The sequence below is a fragment of the Myripristis murdjan genome, chromosome 9 (genome assembly GCF_902150065.1).
Source record: "Myripristis murdjan chromosome 9, fMyrMur1.1, whole genome shotgun sequence".
NCBI classification, from domain to species: Eukaryota; Metazoa; Chordata; class Actinopteri; order Holocentriformes; family Holocentridae; genus Myripristis; species Myripristis murdjan.
In genome coordinates this window covers 10,470,422-10,486,249 of record NC_043988.1, presented here as the reverse complement: position 1 = coordinate 10,486,249, position 15,828 = coordinate 10,470,422, and the positions used below count along the sequence as shown (strand labels likewise).

Here is a 15,828-nt window from a genome sequence, read left to right as displayed (position 1 = left end):
AATAAAACTGTCAGCAACAAGCAGGGGAAGGTTTGGGAAACTTTCCCTGCCAGTACAGTTTCTCGTCTAGATAAAATATTTAGAAGAATATAAGGATTTTGGATAATCTTTTACAGGTCTTTCGAAAGGTACATATGATACATTGATTGAAGGGGATGTGGAGGGCAGACTGAAGTTTGCAGGTTGCTTGCGGATGCAAAAATGTTCAGAAAAAAAAATAATGCAGGTTGCAGGCACGTGCAGCTTGAAACTATGCGGGAGCGGCTGGGTGCAGGCGTGAAATTATGCAGGAGCAGGCAGGTGTGGTCTTCAAATAAGAGACCCATACAGACATCTAGACGGGGAAAAAATCTACAAGGGACCAATTTCTCCAAAACTAAAAAATAAGTTTCAGATGGACTTAATTGTAGGTGGAATTATCCTTTACGATGTCTCAGTTTCTCATATAAGAATCCCATAAATCTCTGACCATAATAAAAACCCTCATCAGGTAATAGAATAATTATTCCAGTTTTACAGGCTCATATTTTATTGCAGCTTCATTCAGACTCAGCTGAGAGGGTAACACTCCTGTTGTGCACCAGCGGTCTCCATTTTGCGTTAAATTGCGCTGTCTACGTCTGACTGTGTGGACCATTGATGCATCACCCTAGGATCCCAATGTGGCTTATTACTGCCAGGTCCTGCTCTCTGCTGTTCCCAGCCTGCTGGGTCATCTCCAACTGCTGTAATCTAACATTAGCCTGCGCTTTCACCACATCCCAACCATTTACCCTATCATGTATTATAGACGACCCTCTGGAAATAGAGGAATCCCAGCAGACACAGAATTAATTTACAGCAACCCTCAATTTTAAGGGGAATTGAATCAAAGTCAGCCGCACTGAGAGAGGGGGGGTTATATTGCTATATAACACTGTCACACTCTATAAAATTGTAATGAAAAGCCATTTGAAGATTAAGTGTTTTTGTGATTCATTGGTATCTCTTGGCTCAACTAATAATCATTTCACTCCAAAGCTGAATGGTCTCAGTAATTGATGCTTACAAACGACCGGGCTCCTTTCAACCAAACTTAATCCTCCTTTTCTCTTTTTTTGAATGACTCTTATTCGCAAGCTCACAAACACAAGTGGATGTCTTTAGAAGCCTAGTGAACAGAGCAGTGTACTTCCTTGATGAATATGGAATATGGTGACAGGAAGTCAAACACTACAGATAGGGCCTGTCTGAGCTTGTCAGTATTAACTATATTAAAGAATGTGTCATTTTACTCAACAGGCATCACTGTAGAGTTAGGCTTTCTGTAAAAGTGATAATAATAATAAAAAAGTAAATAAAAACTTCAAAATAATTAGGAGCTTCCTCAATAGAATTCTGAAGCCATGTCTTTGATGCTGGCATTGCTTCAATACAGAAAAGAAAAAAGGGATTCATGGGGCTTCTGCCCATTGAAATTAAAGAAATCACTGTAATCAGCTTTTGTATAAGATCATCCCAACACCAATTAAATGACAATGGCTTGCAAGGATAGGCATTTTTTTCATTCTGTACAATTAATGAATGTCATGTTAGTTCCTCAATAGCAAAGCTCAGTGTACACTACAAGTAATGAATAGTTCACTTTGTGTTTAAGGCCAGCTATTCATTGTGTTATCTCATCTTCCTTAACAATCAATGTAAGTGAAGTTTTATTTCTATGGACATAATGGGCAGTAGAGACAATTCCATGTGCGTGACTTTGGGGCAAAATTTATCTCATACTCAATTGGCGCCAATTATCTTCTATGACACTTGTGTGTGTCTAATGAAAGGTTAAGAACTCTGTTCAGAGTAATGAAGCTCTGCCAATGAACTCACAGCCAGGGCTGTCTACTTACTCACACTTCTGGGGTCATCCACTGGCACTCAGTCGCTAATTGTTCGACTGCAGTTATGGAGCCAATTGCTTTTCATACCTAGCTTAGTTTAAGGTGAGTGGCCAGTAAGGCCTAATTTACACAAGATGGCTTTGACTGAACCGTGGCTTTATGATTCAGACATCTGTGATGTCCTCATCATCCAATCCAAGCTCCCCTGCTGGGGTGAGACAGAGTAACTGTACTGTTCTCTGTGCCATAGCAGGAGGGAGCTAGAGGGCAGACATCATCTTGCTGAACATCAGCAGTAGATCATCATGCTGGAACCTACTTTGTATAGTTGGGAGATGAGGCCAGCTGAGAGAAGGGGCCAGATACAAAGACCAAAGGCCAGTGGTGCAGAGGACTTGAATTATATTTTGGTAGGGCTTGTACTCCGTCACACATTATGGATATGTAGAAGATGAAGGTCATAAATGCCACCACAGAAGCTATAAAGGAGTTATTAGAATGCCTGTTGATCCTTAGAGTATTCTTACCAAATGGATACAAGCTGTGGATTGATCAATCAGCAATAGCGTCTGAATGACTAGAAACCCGAAACCCCGTGTTACATCGCTGATGACATATCCAAATGCCCTATGTTCTCCTAGCATACATGGAAATGATATAAAGCCAAACAAGGAAAATTACTCATACACCAGCGAGCATTTTTTTTTTTTTTTTCAAAAATGAAAATATAATTCTTCCAGGATTTCTGTACCATTTTTTCTTGTCAACAATCAAGTAAATTGCAAATTTCATCTGCCAACCTGCAATTCTGATGACAAGCCAAGCACAATATTATGCTAATTGCACGCATCAGTTCACCAGCTGAAGAGCACAGTAGCAGCAATGGAACTTTTTGTACTCATCCTAACAATTACATCCAAAATAATTAGAGAATCCCCAAAATACATGTGGTTCAACCAAATTTAGCAGCTCTCACTTGCCGGTGTAATGGGATTTAAATTAGAAACAAATGTACGCATAGCTGTTGAAGCTCAGTCCAGGGCAATTATGCTCACCAGCAGCGGTCAGTCAGGAGCTGTCCACCCAGTATTGGTGCTGATTCCAAGAGCTGTTCACCAATAATTACTAATTACGCAGCGACTGTGCCAAGCTTCTCAAGCTCATTCCCAATACCTCTTATTATATTACTTTCACATTTCATATTCATTCTGAGCTAGTAATTACTGATGAACTGTGCTTATTGTGTGGAATACAGAGCTGTCAGCCCTGTGTGAGGAGTGCTGTCCTGATATGTCTGCCCTCCTTACCCCCACCCCCACCCGTCCCACCCACCATACCTCCCCTCCCTACCCCTCTCTCACTCTGTCTTCCCCTATAGGATACGGAGATTTTGAACACTGCAGTGCTGACCGGTAAGACTGTGGCGGTCCCAGTAAAGGTGGTGGCCATTGGAACGGACACCACCATCACTGACATCTCCGACGCAGTCAAGTGTCATTCCACAGACGAAGATGTGGTCAAGGTCAGTGAGCAGAACTGATGAAAGAGAAATGAGTCTCTGTTTCTCCACTCCACTAGAAAAACAGACTTTACCATTGTGTGGCTTGAAATAGATTTTTTGTAGATACTTTGTAAACCAAAGTATTGCATTTTTTCCCCACACCTGGAAGTGCAAGAATATCATGTGCCATCAAGCTAAAGTCACATGCAAATGTGATTATGCAAATATGGATATGCACATTGTTATTTATGGGCTGCAAAATTTAGCTTATTAAACCTGGAACAACTTTTCTACATTATCCAATCAGTAATGGGATTTTTATATCAGACTGAGGCTCAGTGCAGTTAAAAGTGAATGTCAGGGCTCATACAGTATGTTTATGTGCTTGTAAGTGTGTGTATATGTGCGCATATTTGTTTCTGGAAAGGTAACTTCCTAAACATGCAACACATCAGAAGATGTTCTTTTCTTACTGTTTATTCAAAATCCCATTCAGAGTAATTTCATGTCAGCAGCTGACAATGTGAACATGTGAACATGTTTATGTTAAAACAAAGAGACAGCAGGGGCTCACAGCCCCTCCTGATTACGAGAGCAATTCAAACACAACATTAATTATCATATCAAACTGAAAAAGGATTAACAGTAAATATGTGAACCTGTGATGAATGACAATATCCAGACACTGCAAAGCATTGCAGACATTGCATTAAAGCTGGTGTTCAATCAATAACTATTAGAAATATGACAGATTAGAAGATTTTCTATGTTTAGCACATCTATATAAATCCTCCAGAAAGAATAAACAAACACCAAGAAGCAAGATGAAAGTGTGTATTTGATATGCAGCGAATGGTGACAGGTCGCTTGAGTTTTCTTTTATTTTTAGAGCCCCTTTCAAACCTGGGGCACAAGGCACAACAGAACAGCAAGTCCCTTACAATGTTATAAAGTTGAGCCTTTGCCTCAGTCTCCCAGCTCCACACGGCAAGAGCTCACTCTCCACCAGACACCCAAAGACTTCGCAATTATCTACAGAAAGGCCAAGTCTCAACGAAAGAAAGGACAGACAAAAGTCTCAAAATGCCTGCGGTCTGTTTCCTATTCTAACTGGCTGAGATGTTGTACAACATTTATTCTCAGAGACAGGACCCAGCTGCATGTGCCAACTGCTCCATCTATTAATGCTCTTTTCACTCTTTTTGAACCTGTCATCAAGATCAAAGTGGATAGTAGCATAAACCAAATCAAGTTGAGTTATTGTCCACTAAAAAGCTATAATGGAAAAAGATAAAAACTTAAGCCAAAGCTTAGTCCAGTAGCTCTCACATTTGTAAAGGACACTATTTTACCACTTTATCATTTGATATGCAGGCTGGGAGGGCCGATTTTCTGGCACATCTAAAAGAGATGCAGAGAAAGCTTAAATTGCAGTCAGGGATGTTAAAATAGCGACATCTCTGCTTCTGAAATCTCTAGGCCAGAGTGTTCATCTTGCATGCTCCTCTCAGGGAAGACAGCTCAGTTCTTTTCTAATCATAGCCTGCAATCATGTATGTAAACATGACTAATTTATCTAAATTTGACCTGGGGAATTTGTGATAAGTAAACACAAGTGACATTAAACCTGAATAATGAATCACTCTGCACATATAACATTGCTTTGATTCACTTGTAGCCTCATAATTACAGTACGCTGCATTTGAAAGGATACCTCAGGTCACACGCTCCTCTTTTAAATCTCTTTGGAGGATGGTCTCACTTGAACAAATTTTGTCTGACATGAGTAGGTATAAATGAGGCTTCCACTGTGTTATGTGTGTACATGTTGCTTGTTTTGGGTTTATAGAGTGGTTTAGTTTGACAGTCTAGTTAAGGGCCACTGTGCGCAACCTGGCTCGCTGTGTGGGTATTTGTGTGTGTGTGTGTGTGTGTGTGTGTGTGTGTGTGTGTGTGTGTTTGTGCTCTGCAGTAAATCTACCTCCTACTGGGCACCAAGCAGAAGTTATTAAATGCCTCATCTAGAGTCAGGATACAGCACCACATGTTGCAGCACTGACTATATTTGTGTTTATTTAAACAGACTGAGGACATTTTCTCACACTTAAAGTGATTGATTTAACTTTTGATAGAAGAACTGAAAGTATGTGACATATCAATAAGAATTGGGGGGCACTCAAAATCTACCTTTTGAGGACATAATGATTTTTCATAATCTATGCTCTTCTGTGGTAAACCAATTTCTACTCAAGAATTTAAAGCACTTCTGATTTTTGCTCACCAGAATAAGCATAATTGAAATTCTAATGACAGTACTTAGCTCTTTTGATCTAAAATCTTGCAGTTACCACTCAAACATAATGGCAGAAATAACGCAAATGATTATTTGCCGTCTCCAGTAATATTTGCCTCTGTTAACCATGACTTGTAGTTACGCAAGATCACACTACGAATGGGCTCTCATAACTGCAGCTGCCATGGTGAAGGTGTATGAGAATGTGAACGGGCCTTGAGTGAGTGGTGTGGCTCATCCAGAGGAGTATGGATGGCTTAATTGCTTCTGTCAAGCCACCTCTAGGTACAAGCCAGAGACAGGCTCACCCCACCTTCATGCTCCCTGCTCCCATCGCTCATATCTGCCATGGATTGTATCTGTCTGGCAAGTTGTTAATTTGCTGGGCCAGATCCAGAGACAGCCTTAATGTCCTCTGTAAGTATTCTCCTGTTAGCTGCCTAATGTGTCTGATTAATGCACCAGCAGATCCTCATGGACATTTATGATACCTTGTGGGATGAGAATGATGGAGAGTGTATAACTCATAGAGAAGGTCCCACCCTCAGGCCGCCACAACACAGGTTCTGCTGGGAGGGGTTAGGTGGGTATTTGACGGGGGAGGAGGTGGTGTGTCTTTGTATGTTCAAATATTGATATTGAGTCATGCTGGCCAATAATACACCACAGGAGGCAGGTGTTAGCCCGTCACTGTAATGTGTTGGGATGGCTGGATGTCAGCTGCCATGTTCTCCATAATTGTTTCTGCTCAGATTGTTTGGGAACGGATCAAAGAAATGCCAGCAGGCAGTTCATTTCCCTGTCATGAGACATATTGTAACAAGTCAATCCTGCCGTGATGCCGGCAGTCACCATTTCCATGTTGCTCTCGTGTGACAGATGAAGGTGTTCTACCTCCATCTTTTTGCATGAAAAGCGTACGTCTATGGAAATTGGAGAAGTTTCATTGTGAAAACCAGCTATGCCTTCGTCTGAGCTGTACATGGATGTGGTGATAAAAAATGAGATTGATTGCCTCAGAACATATGCAATCATTTTCCGTGTTATTGATCATTCATGTCACAATTAGATATGGATCAGAAAGAGCCTGCACACTATGAAAGAAAAAAAAAGACTATTTCCATGTGTGGAAGTACTCTTAGTACTTTCTACTCATTGGATGATTGAAATTATTATCTGTTTTGCTTGGGGTGCCTTGCTCCTCTGATTGTCCTAGCTTATGTAATCTCTGGTGTTGGCACTTGTTCACAGAAATGAGCAGAGCTAGTTCACTCAGGAAACTCTCCAGGTACCATCAGCTGATTGATTCCTTACTGGCGCACTTTTCATTGTTAACCAATCATCATCTCACTCCCTGAAGTCAAAGCCTTTTAAATATCGTGTCAGCTGACGTTGACAGGTTGCTGTCTAGCTGCCCTATTGCTGCTTCTCATGTGTTACAGCATCACTTTAATCCTTCTCCTCCCCACCTCCACCTGCTTACATTTGTTTTTTATCTCAACAAAAATATGTATATGCAGCATCGATTTATGAACTAAATGTGTGCAGCAGCTAGCATAAAGTAGCTCTAGTCCACCAAAGTCAAACCCGTTGTCATGCCTCATCATGTTAAAAAATCCTACATGTTAGTTATGCTGACTAAACTGATGATCTAGGGCCCTATCTTGCGCCAGACTCCCTAAACCCGCTATTTGCGGATTTAGGATTTAGGAAGAGGCGTTCCCCCGTAAAAGTTGCTATCTTGTGCACCTCCCGCTATCCGCAAAACACCTCTGCTACCCGCTATATTATGCATAGGCGTGTTTTGGGTGTTACGCCAGCTAAACCAATCAGTGTGCCAGGTGCCATTGCCTTTAAGGGCAGGATGCGCTATCCTAAATCCTAAATCCTAAACCCGCGATGGAGAGAGGGAGGTAGATTTTCTCAGGGGTTCTACTGAGGCCAAAGCAAGTTGGCTTTATTTTATTGACAGGGTAGATTGAGCAAATAAAATATTAAAAATAAAAATATAGCACAGCTGCTGGCTTATGCAGATAGCGGGTGGTCAGGACCACCCGCTATCCGCTTTCCCTAAAGTGTGTGCGCAAGATAGCAACTTTAGGGATAGCGCATGAAACACACCCACGGACACACCTCCAGGCGCAAATGACGGAGTCGGCATAACGGATAGCGGGTAGCGTGGGCGCAAGATACCGTTTAGGGATAGAGGAAGTTCCTAAATCCGCAATTTGCGGGTAGCGGGTAGTGGCAGCGGATAGCGGGTGGCACAAGATAGGGCCCCTAGTATCTTGACTGAAACCTTTTGGGGATTTTTATCAATTGGCCTCTTTTTGAAAAAATTTCCACTCAGTGGTGTGCAAGTTATTTCTGATCCTCTCTTGATTTTAGTGTTTTGTACTTGAGACTGAGACTGAGACTTTGTAAATCCTTTTGGACGTGTAAAAAGAGTGCAGACATTCACACACACTCACTCACTATTAGATATGGTCAGCAATCCCCACATCTAGAGCAGTCAGAAGTTATCTAGCCTACAACCTATTGCCAGTGCAGACAGGTTGCAAAGCCCCAACTTGAGAGAAAAGAAGGAGACCTAAGGATTGTCAAAGGCACTTCAGTCTCAGCAGACTGAGCGTAGTGAGAGGGGAAGAGCAGAACAATGGAGGCTGATAAGGAGCAGCGACTCGTCTGACATCTTTATCAGTTCAAACACACTCTCACACTGGGAGCCCTGACGGAGCCCACTGTGCTCCGTGTCTGCCTGTAGCCAGGGGAGCAGCACTGCCTTTTTAGAAAAGTTCAAAAGCCTCATTAAGCAACCCTGCCAGTCTGTGTTTTGTCCGAACCTTCATGTCACCTTCTAAAGTGTTGCAAGCGTTTTCTGAGAATCAGTGCAACATTAGTGCATAAGCAAGTTCCCACTATGTATTTTCTGTAGTGTTATTTACTTGCTGTAACAGCGCACAGGAAATATGCTGTGATCCTGTTTGAAACCACTTGAGAGTGTGTGGCTCACGTAGTCCTTAACATTCTCTCACTGATGCTTGGCCGTAGCCTTGATGGATACCGTCCAGCGAGCTCTCTAGCTTTCTTTACAGGGATTCCTAGACAGGCACAGAGCCCAGTGCTTTTGTTAGTTAGAAGGTAGATGAAGGACCTGGGCTTTATTGTTGTTCCAAAAACATTCAAAGGGGTTTGTCCTGAAGTGAGATACCCACCATTTAACAAAATATCATTTGCTCTAAAGACGAAATGAAACCAAATCACATTACGTTTGAAGCATTAGTGAGCGGCTCAGTTGGAAAAAAAAAGTCTTGGTTGAAAGAGAGCTATACAGAATTACACTGTATACTCTATAGTTTATATATAGTGAATGACTGAATGAATGACTTCAGGCAATGATTTTCCCCTGAACAGTAACTGTCACATTTATGTTGCCTCAAAGTGGCGAACTCAAAATAGAACCACAGTTAACCACGTTGTCGCATTCATATGCAAGTAAACTGTCTTGGTTTTGTAGGTTTACAGATAAATCCACATTAGTGGGGGTGTATGAGATGTTAGCATGCAGATGTGTAGAGGCAATCAACATGAAAAGGAAGGCTTTCCCATAAGGCAACACAACCACTGGTGACATTTTAAGCTAATTGCAGACAATCAAGCACGAGTGGTGTGCGAGAAAGTCTGCCTTAGCCGGAAAGCCTGTGCACATTGCAGAGTCAGAGGCCAATGCGGCAAAGTGTTTCCTCAGCAAACATGTGCTTTTGCTTGTACGAGCCAGCCAAATTTTGTTTCCACAGCAAGTGCACTGCCAGCTTCACTCAAGAGGTGACGTGAGGTTGGAGGAAACTCACACTGAGCTGTGGAATCTGTCACACACAAAGCTTTCGTCCTAGTCACAGAGGACATACTGCGTCTTCATGATGAATGGCTCTTTATGGTTTTATCTGGCTGTGGAGAAATAACTTGGAACTAGAAAAAAAAAGATATTTCCCCAGACCATCTAATTCCACAGCGCTCCAGTCTGCGGTATGATGGGATCAATAGGACTGACAAAATGCCCAGGAAAAACAGAGTTTCAGTTTTTAAGATATACTCATTTATTGTGTGGGTGTGTGTGTGAGTGAGAGAGAGAGAGAGAGAGAGAGTGAGTGTGTGCTTGCATGCATGTAAGTGCACATATGTGTGTTTGCATTTGCTTGATGCAGCCCTGTAGCTGCTGGCCCCCTAGAGATCCTATTTGGCTTCATGTGTGTTTGTGTTCGTTACGTGTGTGTAGTGCTAGCGTGGCCATATCACAAGGCTTTTTAAGACAAAAGCAGAGAGAATCTGGACATTAATCAGAGGCTGCAAAGCGCAAGAGAAGTGAGAGGAGGTTTAAAGTGTGTTGTGTCTTTCCATCGCACAAAATCAGCCAGGTCATTTCTTTTATAAAGCGTTTTATTAAACAGATGGCTCGGCGTTTATAATGTTTTCAAGATAGAAGTGCTCTTCTCTTCTTAGTTTCCATCTGTTGGCCCTGCTTTTAGCCGTAGGCAGAGCTATTATAGAAAGGCTGACCATGGCCTGTATTCCCCAGGTTCAAAGATATCCTTGCTGTCCTCTGCCTTCTTTTTCTGGAGTTGGAGTAGATAGAGAAAGACCTTTCATCTTGTTCAAAGTAGTTACAGAAATAGTGCAGAGCTCTCTAATGTGAAGCCTCATGACTAGTTTTAAGGCCTTAACTTACAGTGTACACAGAATGCATTGCGCCCTATAATTAAGTGCAGCTGTTTCAGGTGCTTCACTTCAGTGCCGTCTCTCTTAATCCCTCTCACGCAGGTGTCGGACAGGTGCGACTATGTTTTCGTGAACGGCAAGGAGATGAAGGGCAAGGTGAAGATGATGGTGAACTTCACTTACAGCTACCTGAGTGCTCAGCTGGAGCTCAACGTGTGGATCCCTCGCCTCCCCCTCCAGATTGAAGTGTCAGACACAGAGCTGAGTCAGATTAAAGGGTGGAGGGTGCCCATCATGGCCAGCAGCCAGAGGTATAGTACCCCATGCGCCTGTTTCATACAGTGCTTTGTGTGTGTGTTCTTGTAAATATAGTCATGTGGTACGTTTGGTACTTGCAATCATGTTCTAAAGGACAGATTAACAAAGGCACAGGATGGCAAAACAAGCTGGAGGACAAACACTAGCAGAGCTCATCCTGCGGTCTCACTCAAAAAGTTTGCAGTACATTAGTTTTTACTGTTTCATCTGCAGTCTCCCGCTTTAAGGGATTCAATGATGTCATCTATCTTGCAGCTAATTAACAGATTCCCTGCCCAGTTTTCTTGCACGGTGTTTGCACAACAAACATCAGCCAGGAGGACTTTAGGCCAGATAACTAGGAAGGGGAACAATTAAACCTTTTCATGTGTTTATATTCAATGTATTTGATAATAGTAGGTATTTTTGAGTTGACTGTGTGAACTGGGTGAACTTCAGAGTACTTGTGTTTACACTCAATCACATTTAATTACTATGGACAATGTGTGTTTTTGTTAATATGCCAGATCCTGCCAAAGGCTTATTTTCCCGTTTCATATTTTTGTGTCATGTACCGTGTAAATTGCAATTCAAGCATAATTCGACCAGCCTAAATTATCCAACAAAATGTAATCAGTCTCTTTCATGCTGCAACTTTTATTTTTGACATAGAAAAAATCCTAAGCAGATGAAAATTAAACTTTGAAATGAACTTTTTTCTTACCAAAATTGCTGCACTGTCACATATTCCTTTGTAAGGTTTCACGTACGTAAATGATAATGATCAGAGACCTTTGTCTACTGTTGTACACATGCTATCTCAGCTAAAGTGGGTACTGTATGGCCTTTCTTCCAGCCAGTGTATTCAGTTTCAATCATGGTGGGCTAAGATAAGGTAATGAGGAGACTCATGACCGAACGCTTCACCTGTCTCCCTCCAGCTTCAGTCGACTGACAGCTCCAGGCTGATAACAAAACGGCTGACCTGTGCAATACAGCTTGCCATTGTGACTGGCTTAAGGTGGCCTGCCACAACGTCTCCCTGTCCTCAGTAGGACAGAACATTATTAGAACTGTCTTGAGGTCATACCGCTCCCTTGGGGCCTCATCACTAGCAGTACCTGTGCCAATGCTGCTGTGTACTGCTACTCTGCAACTGTTGACATCCATCAATTGACAGAAGCAGCTATCAGCCTACCTGCAGTAATTACTCTCGGAAAAGCGTTGAGGTTGGACTTGGACTTGGAGTCGTCCTACGCACCAGTATGGCTCTTCCAATTATCCTTGCCTCCCTCTTGTTTTGACTGACAGAGGTGCAACATTCGACTAATGCCGTGGCTTGTCGAGGATGTTGCTCTCCCAGCTGTGTGCTGGTATGCCTTTATCAGCGGGGACAGCCGACTTGTGTTGTCATTGTTGATTCCAGCACCACTGCTGATGGGCCACTGAGAGCTTTGTTTTTCCCTGCCTTCCACCCGTCTTTGTTTATCTGGGAATAACAGGCGTGACCTTGCAAAGTAGCTGTACGCCTGTTGGCGAGGATGGACATTTGGTCCACTGTCCATAAGCCCACAAGGGCCTGAGCCAGACGGCTACAATAGCCACTGTGGGAATCTTCCTCTATCAGCGAGGCTGGCAAGTCAGCGCTACATAGGGGGAGACACAGAGAGAGAGAAATAAAGAGAAGTAAGTCCTGCAAGCAGGTTTTGATTGCCCCCGCCTGTATGCCTCACCTTTCCCCTCCCAAAGCTGTGTCAAAACATGAACAAGATAAGCCTCCTCAGACAGCAGACTTTAGTGCAGGTGTAGCACTGAGGCAGTCAACTCTGTAAATACTTCTTTCAAGATAAATTGTTAGTTTTAGTCCCTTTTATAGTGCTTGTAAATTTGTATCTTGCAGTCACCTTTCATAACTTACTTGTTCATCTTGTGCTTAGCGCCGACTTGTCAAACTACTCAGTATTCTCTATGTGCTGAATAAAAAAACATCTGTTTTTGAATTCCAAATAAGATTTGAACAATGAATAGCAATCTGCTGCTGGATTGAGCTAGTGTATGTAGAGGAGCCCCTGTCTATTTCTGTCCAAATGACCTTCGTTATGTTTTTGCAGTAGAAAATACCATGCAGCAAAATGCCAAAACAAATACAGCACAGGATCCACAGGGCACAACAAAAATCAGCATGACACAAACATTAATATGCAGCATCTCCTCTTAAGCCAGAACTGGGCAGGAGAGCGAATGAAGCGGAAAGAGAAATCACTTTCTGAGGCAGGTTGTTCTCTCAGCTGAGTTGGATTTGTCTATTAGATTAACCTTAGATTAGATTTGGAGATCACTGCGCATATTAGATTTATAACAAAGCTAAAATTGTTCTATTTTACTACCAGCCTGTTTACACACGGCCCAACTCAGCCGTTACAACTCAAGTCTGTGTATGAGTGGATGTACAAATGCTGATTCAATCAATATGTAAAAGCACACAAGTCATTTGTGTAAAATCGGTGCTATTTATAACATGGCAGAGGAACCATATCAGTTCAGTGGGCAACAATGTCACATTGTGAACTCTGCCAAAATTATTTTATTCAATTGCTAACCAACATTAAAGGTACAGTATGCAAAATGTCACGTGAAATAACAACCGCTTAGACTCAACTGACATAAAGCTGTGGCATAAGCACAAAATTTGAGTCTACATGGTTCACATTGGCGGCCTGACTCACTGTTGCATTACATGCTTACTCCGTGTTTTTGTCAGCTGAGTCTAAATGGCCCTCACTTCAATTGACCCTCAATTCCCTAGTCTCCTAGTCTATCTTTGATTAGTGAGCAATTGTAAAAGGAACATGAATGTCAAGTCAATAACACTTGAATCATGAGCCTTGTCAATCAGCTGTAGAGTAAAATATGTCTCTGATCAAGTATCAGATTATCTGCAGCTAGCGCTTCTTTTGTTTACTTGTAAATTTAAACCTTGTCAACCTTTGATATGGGCATGAGTCATGGTTAAGGTAACCCAGTGAGTAAACACCATTCATCAGTTAAATTAGAAATCGTATTGACCAGAGAAACTCAAATTTAACACAATTTTTTGTCTGATACGTTGGCACTCTATTCCACTTGTACATTGCAAGCATAGAAACTGAATGGGTAGAACCAGCGTGGGCCTTTGTTTCACAGCAAATTAGAGTATTTCCAGGTGCTTCACCTTGCCATGGCAGCAGCTCCAGGGCTGACTGATGTCACCGTATCGGCACAGGAGTTTGTTTGAATAACTTTATTGGAAATTCCATCATGACAAAACAAGCACCTGGCTGCTCAGTAGATCTCTCTCTGTCACAGTGTGTGCAGCGCGCAGCAAAAACAAAGGGGGAAGTTAAGGCCTGAAATTAACTGAAATCATCTGTGCTGCTAAAGTTCTTTAAACATTATCGGAAGCTAATTCATAGCCTATCTGAGGCTAATGTTAATATTAGCTACTGTAATGAGGTGTGAACTAAATTAGCTGTGTTGTTGTAAACAAAATCATTGAAAAATGTTCTGGCAAAACCGTGCACAACCTCCCAGGTAAGGTTCAACTCCTCCCCAAACTAGCATTTTTTTTATTATTATTATTGTTTGAATCAAAGTCAAGAACCACAAGGTTATTTTCAAGGTTCATTTCTTTTTCTTTTTTCTTTTTTTAAACAGAACATGTTTCCATTAGCTGTGCGTCAGTTCTTCTGACGTAAACAATCTCTTGTGCCGACACCCACGTAGTTCTACCTATTGAATTTCTATGGTAACAAGTAACATTGAATCCTATATAGCACACAAAAGCTGACATGATGGATGAAATAGAATTGATGAATGTGTAATAAGGCTGTCATGTGGGATCTACTCAGGCACCTAACCTGATCCTGCTGTTTTGAGATACATTTCAAATTAAGCGTTACTGTTAGAATACAGAATACACGGAAGCTCTGAAATCCAGGAATTTTCACATCTTATCATTTTGCCAGATCCCTTGTTTATCTTGAAATTTTTACTGGTGTTGTGTCTGTAACTGTTCAGTACAGTCAAGCTAAAAGGTTTCTTTTAGTGACCCTTTATTTTCCTTAAGTGAATGCCTGTCATTCAGTGGCATGTGAAATAACCTTGTCCAGAAAAAAGTCCTAAATTGTCAATTAAGGTCCTGAGCCTTAACTCCACATCTCTCCGTGCTCTGTGCTTTTTCTCCAGAGTGTACAGCTAACATCTTTATTCCCACAGCTCCGCATGCAGGCAGATTTCTCAGGGGATTCTGACAGAAAGAGAAACGCAGAGCGGATAATCTGAAGAAAGAACAGTTTTAAGGGATTAATTTCTTTGCTTCTCCCCTCTATCATGATCTAAACCTCTGTGTGAGTGTGTGTGTGTGTGTGTGTGTGTGTGTGTGAGAGAGAGAGAGAGAGAGAGAGAGAGAGAGAGAGAGAGAGAGAGAGAAAGAGAGAGAGAGGAGGATAAAGAAAGAAAGATAATGATGATTGGACTATAAGGTGGGTGTAGGCCTACAGTATATGATTACTGGCTTTGTTGACAATGCACTTTGCTGTTTGCAAGAGTCCCAGCTGTATCCTAGTGTAAGACTGAAGAGCTGTAACAGCATTTATATGCTCATATGAACTGATCAAACATTGCTCTCTCACCATCTCAGAGTGCTTTATCTGTATTTTTCAGTTCAAGTTGTTTGGTGAAGCAAAAAAAAAAAAAAAAAAAACAGTCATGGGCAAAATGTAATGATATTGTAGCTAAATTGTAACCATTTAAAACCTAGTTTGTCACGCTCAAAATAATGTTCCCATTGAGACACAGCCAAGCCTCTGGAGGCTGATTTGTTGCCTACAGTAATCAAATTAGATTTGCTACCAACAGAGCTATCAGGGAAGCTATTAAGCGAAGCAGTAAGGAGGTAGTGTATGCACATTGAAAACCCTGACGGGGTGCAAGGCAAGACACTGAGATAGAAGAAGTGATACCTATACGCTGGATTGATGTCCCTTTAGTGGTGCAGTCAGCAACATTTCATCCTCATCTGATCTTCATCGGGTAAACATCCCCATATGGTTCATACTGCAGTATGTGTGTCTGCCTGACAAAGATAAGTTGAAGTTTAAACCTTGCTGAAA

The 15,828-nt window shown here is 41.8% G+C and overlaps 1 protein-coding gene across 4 annotated transcripts in view; it reads left to right on the top strand.

Moving 5' to 3' along the window:
* Positions 1 to 15,828, top strand: part of si:dkeyp-14d3.1 (transmembrane protein 132C) — a 130,816-nt gene that overhangs the window by 106,012 nt on the left and 8,976 nt on the right. For all 4 annotated transcript variants that reach the window (XM_030061067.1, XM_030061069.1, XM_030061070.1 and 1 more), the window contains 2 exons: positions 3,250 to 3,393; positions 10,484 to 10,692. In XM_030061067.1, coding sequence (XP_029916927.1) covers positions 3,250 to 3,393; positions 10,484 to 10,692 — 353 coding nt within the window. The remainder of the gene's footprint in view (positions 1 to 3,249; positions 3,394 to 10,483; positions 10,693 to 15,828) is intronic.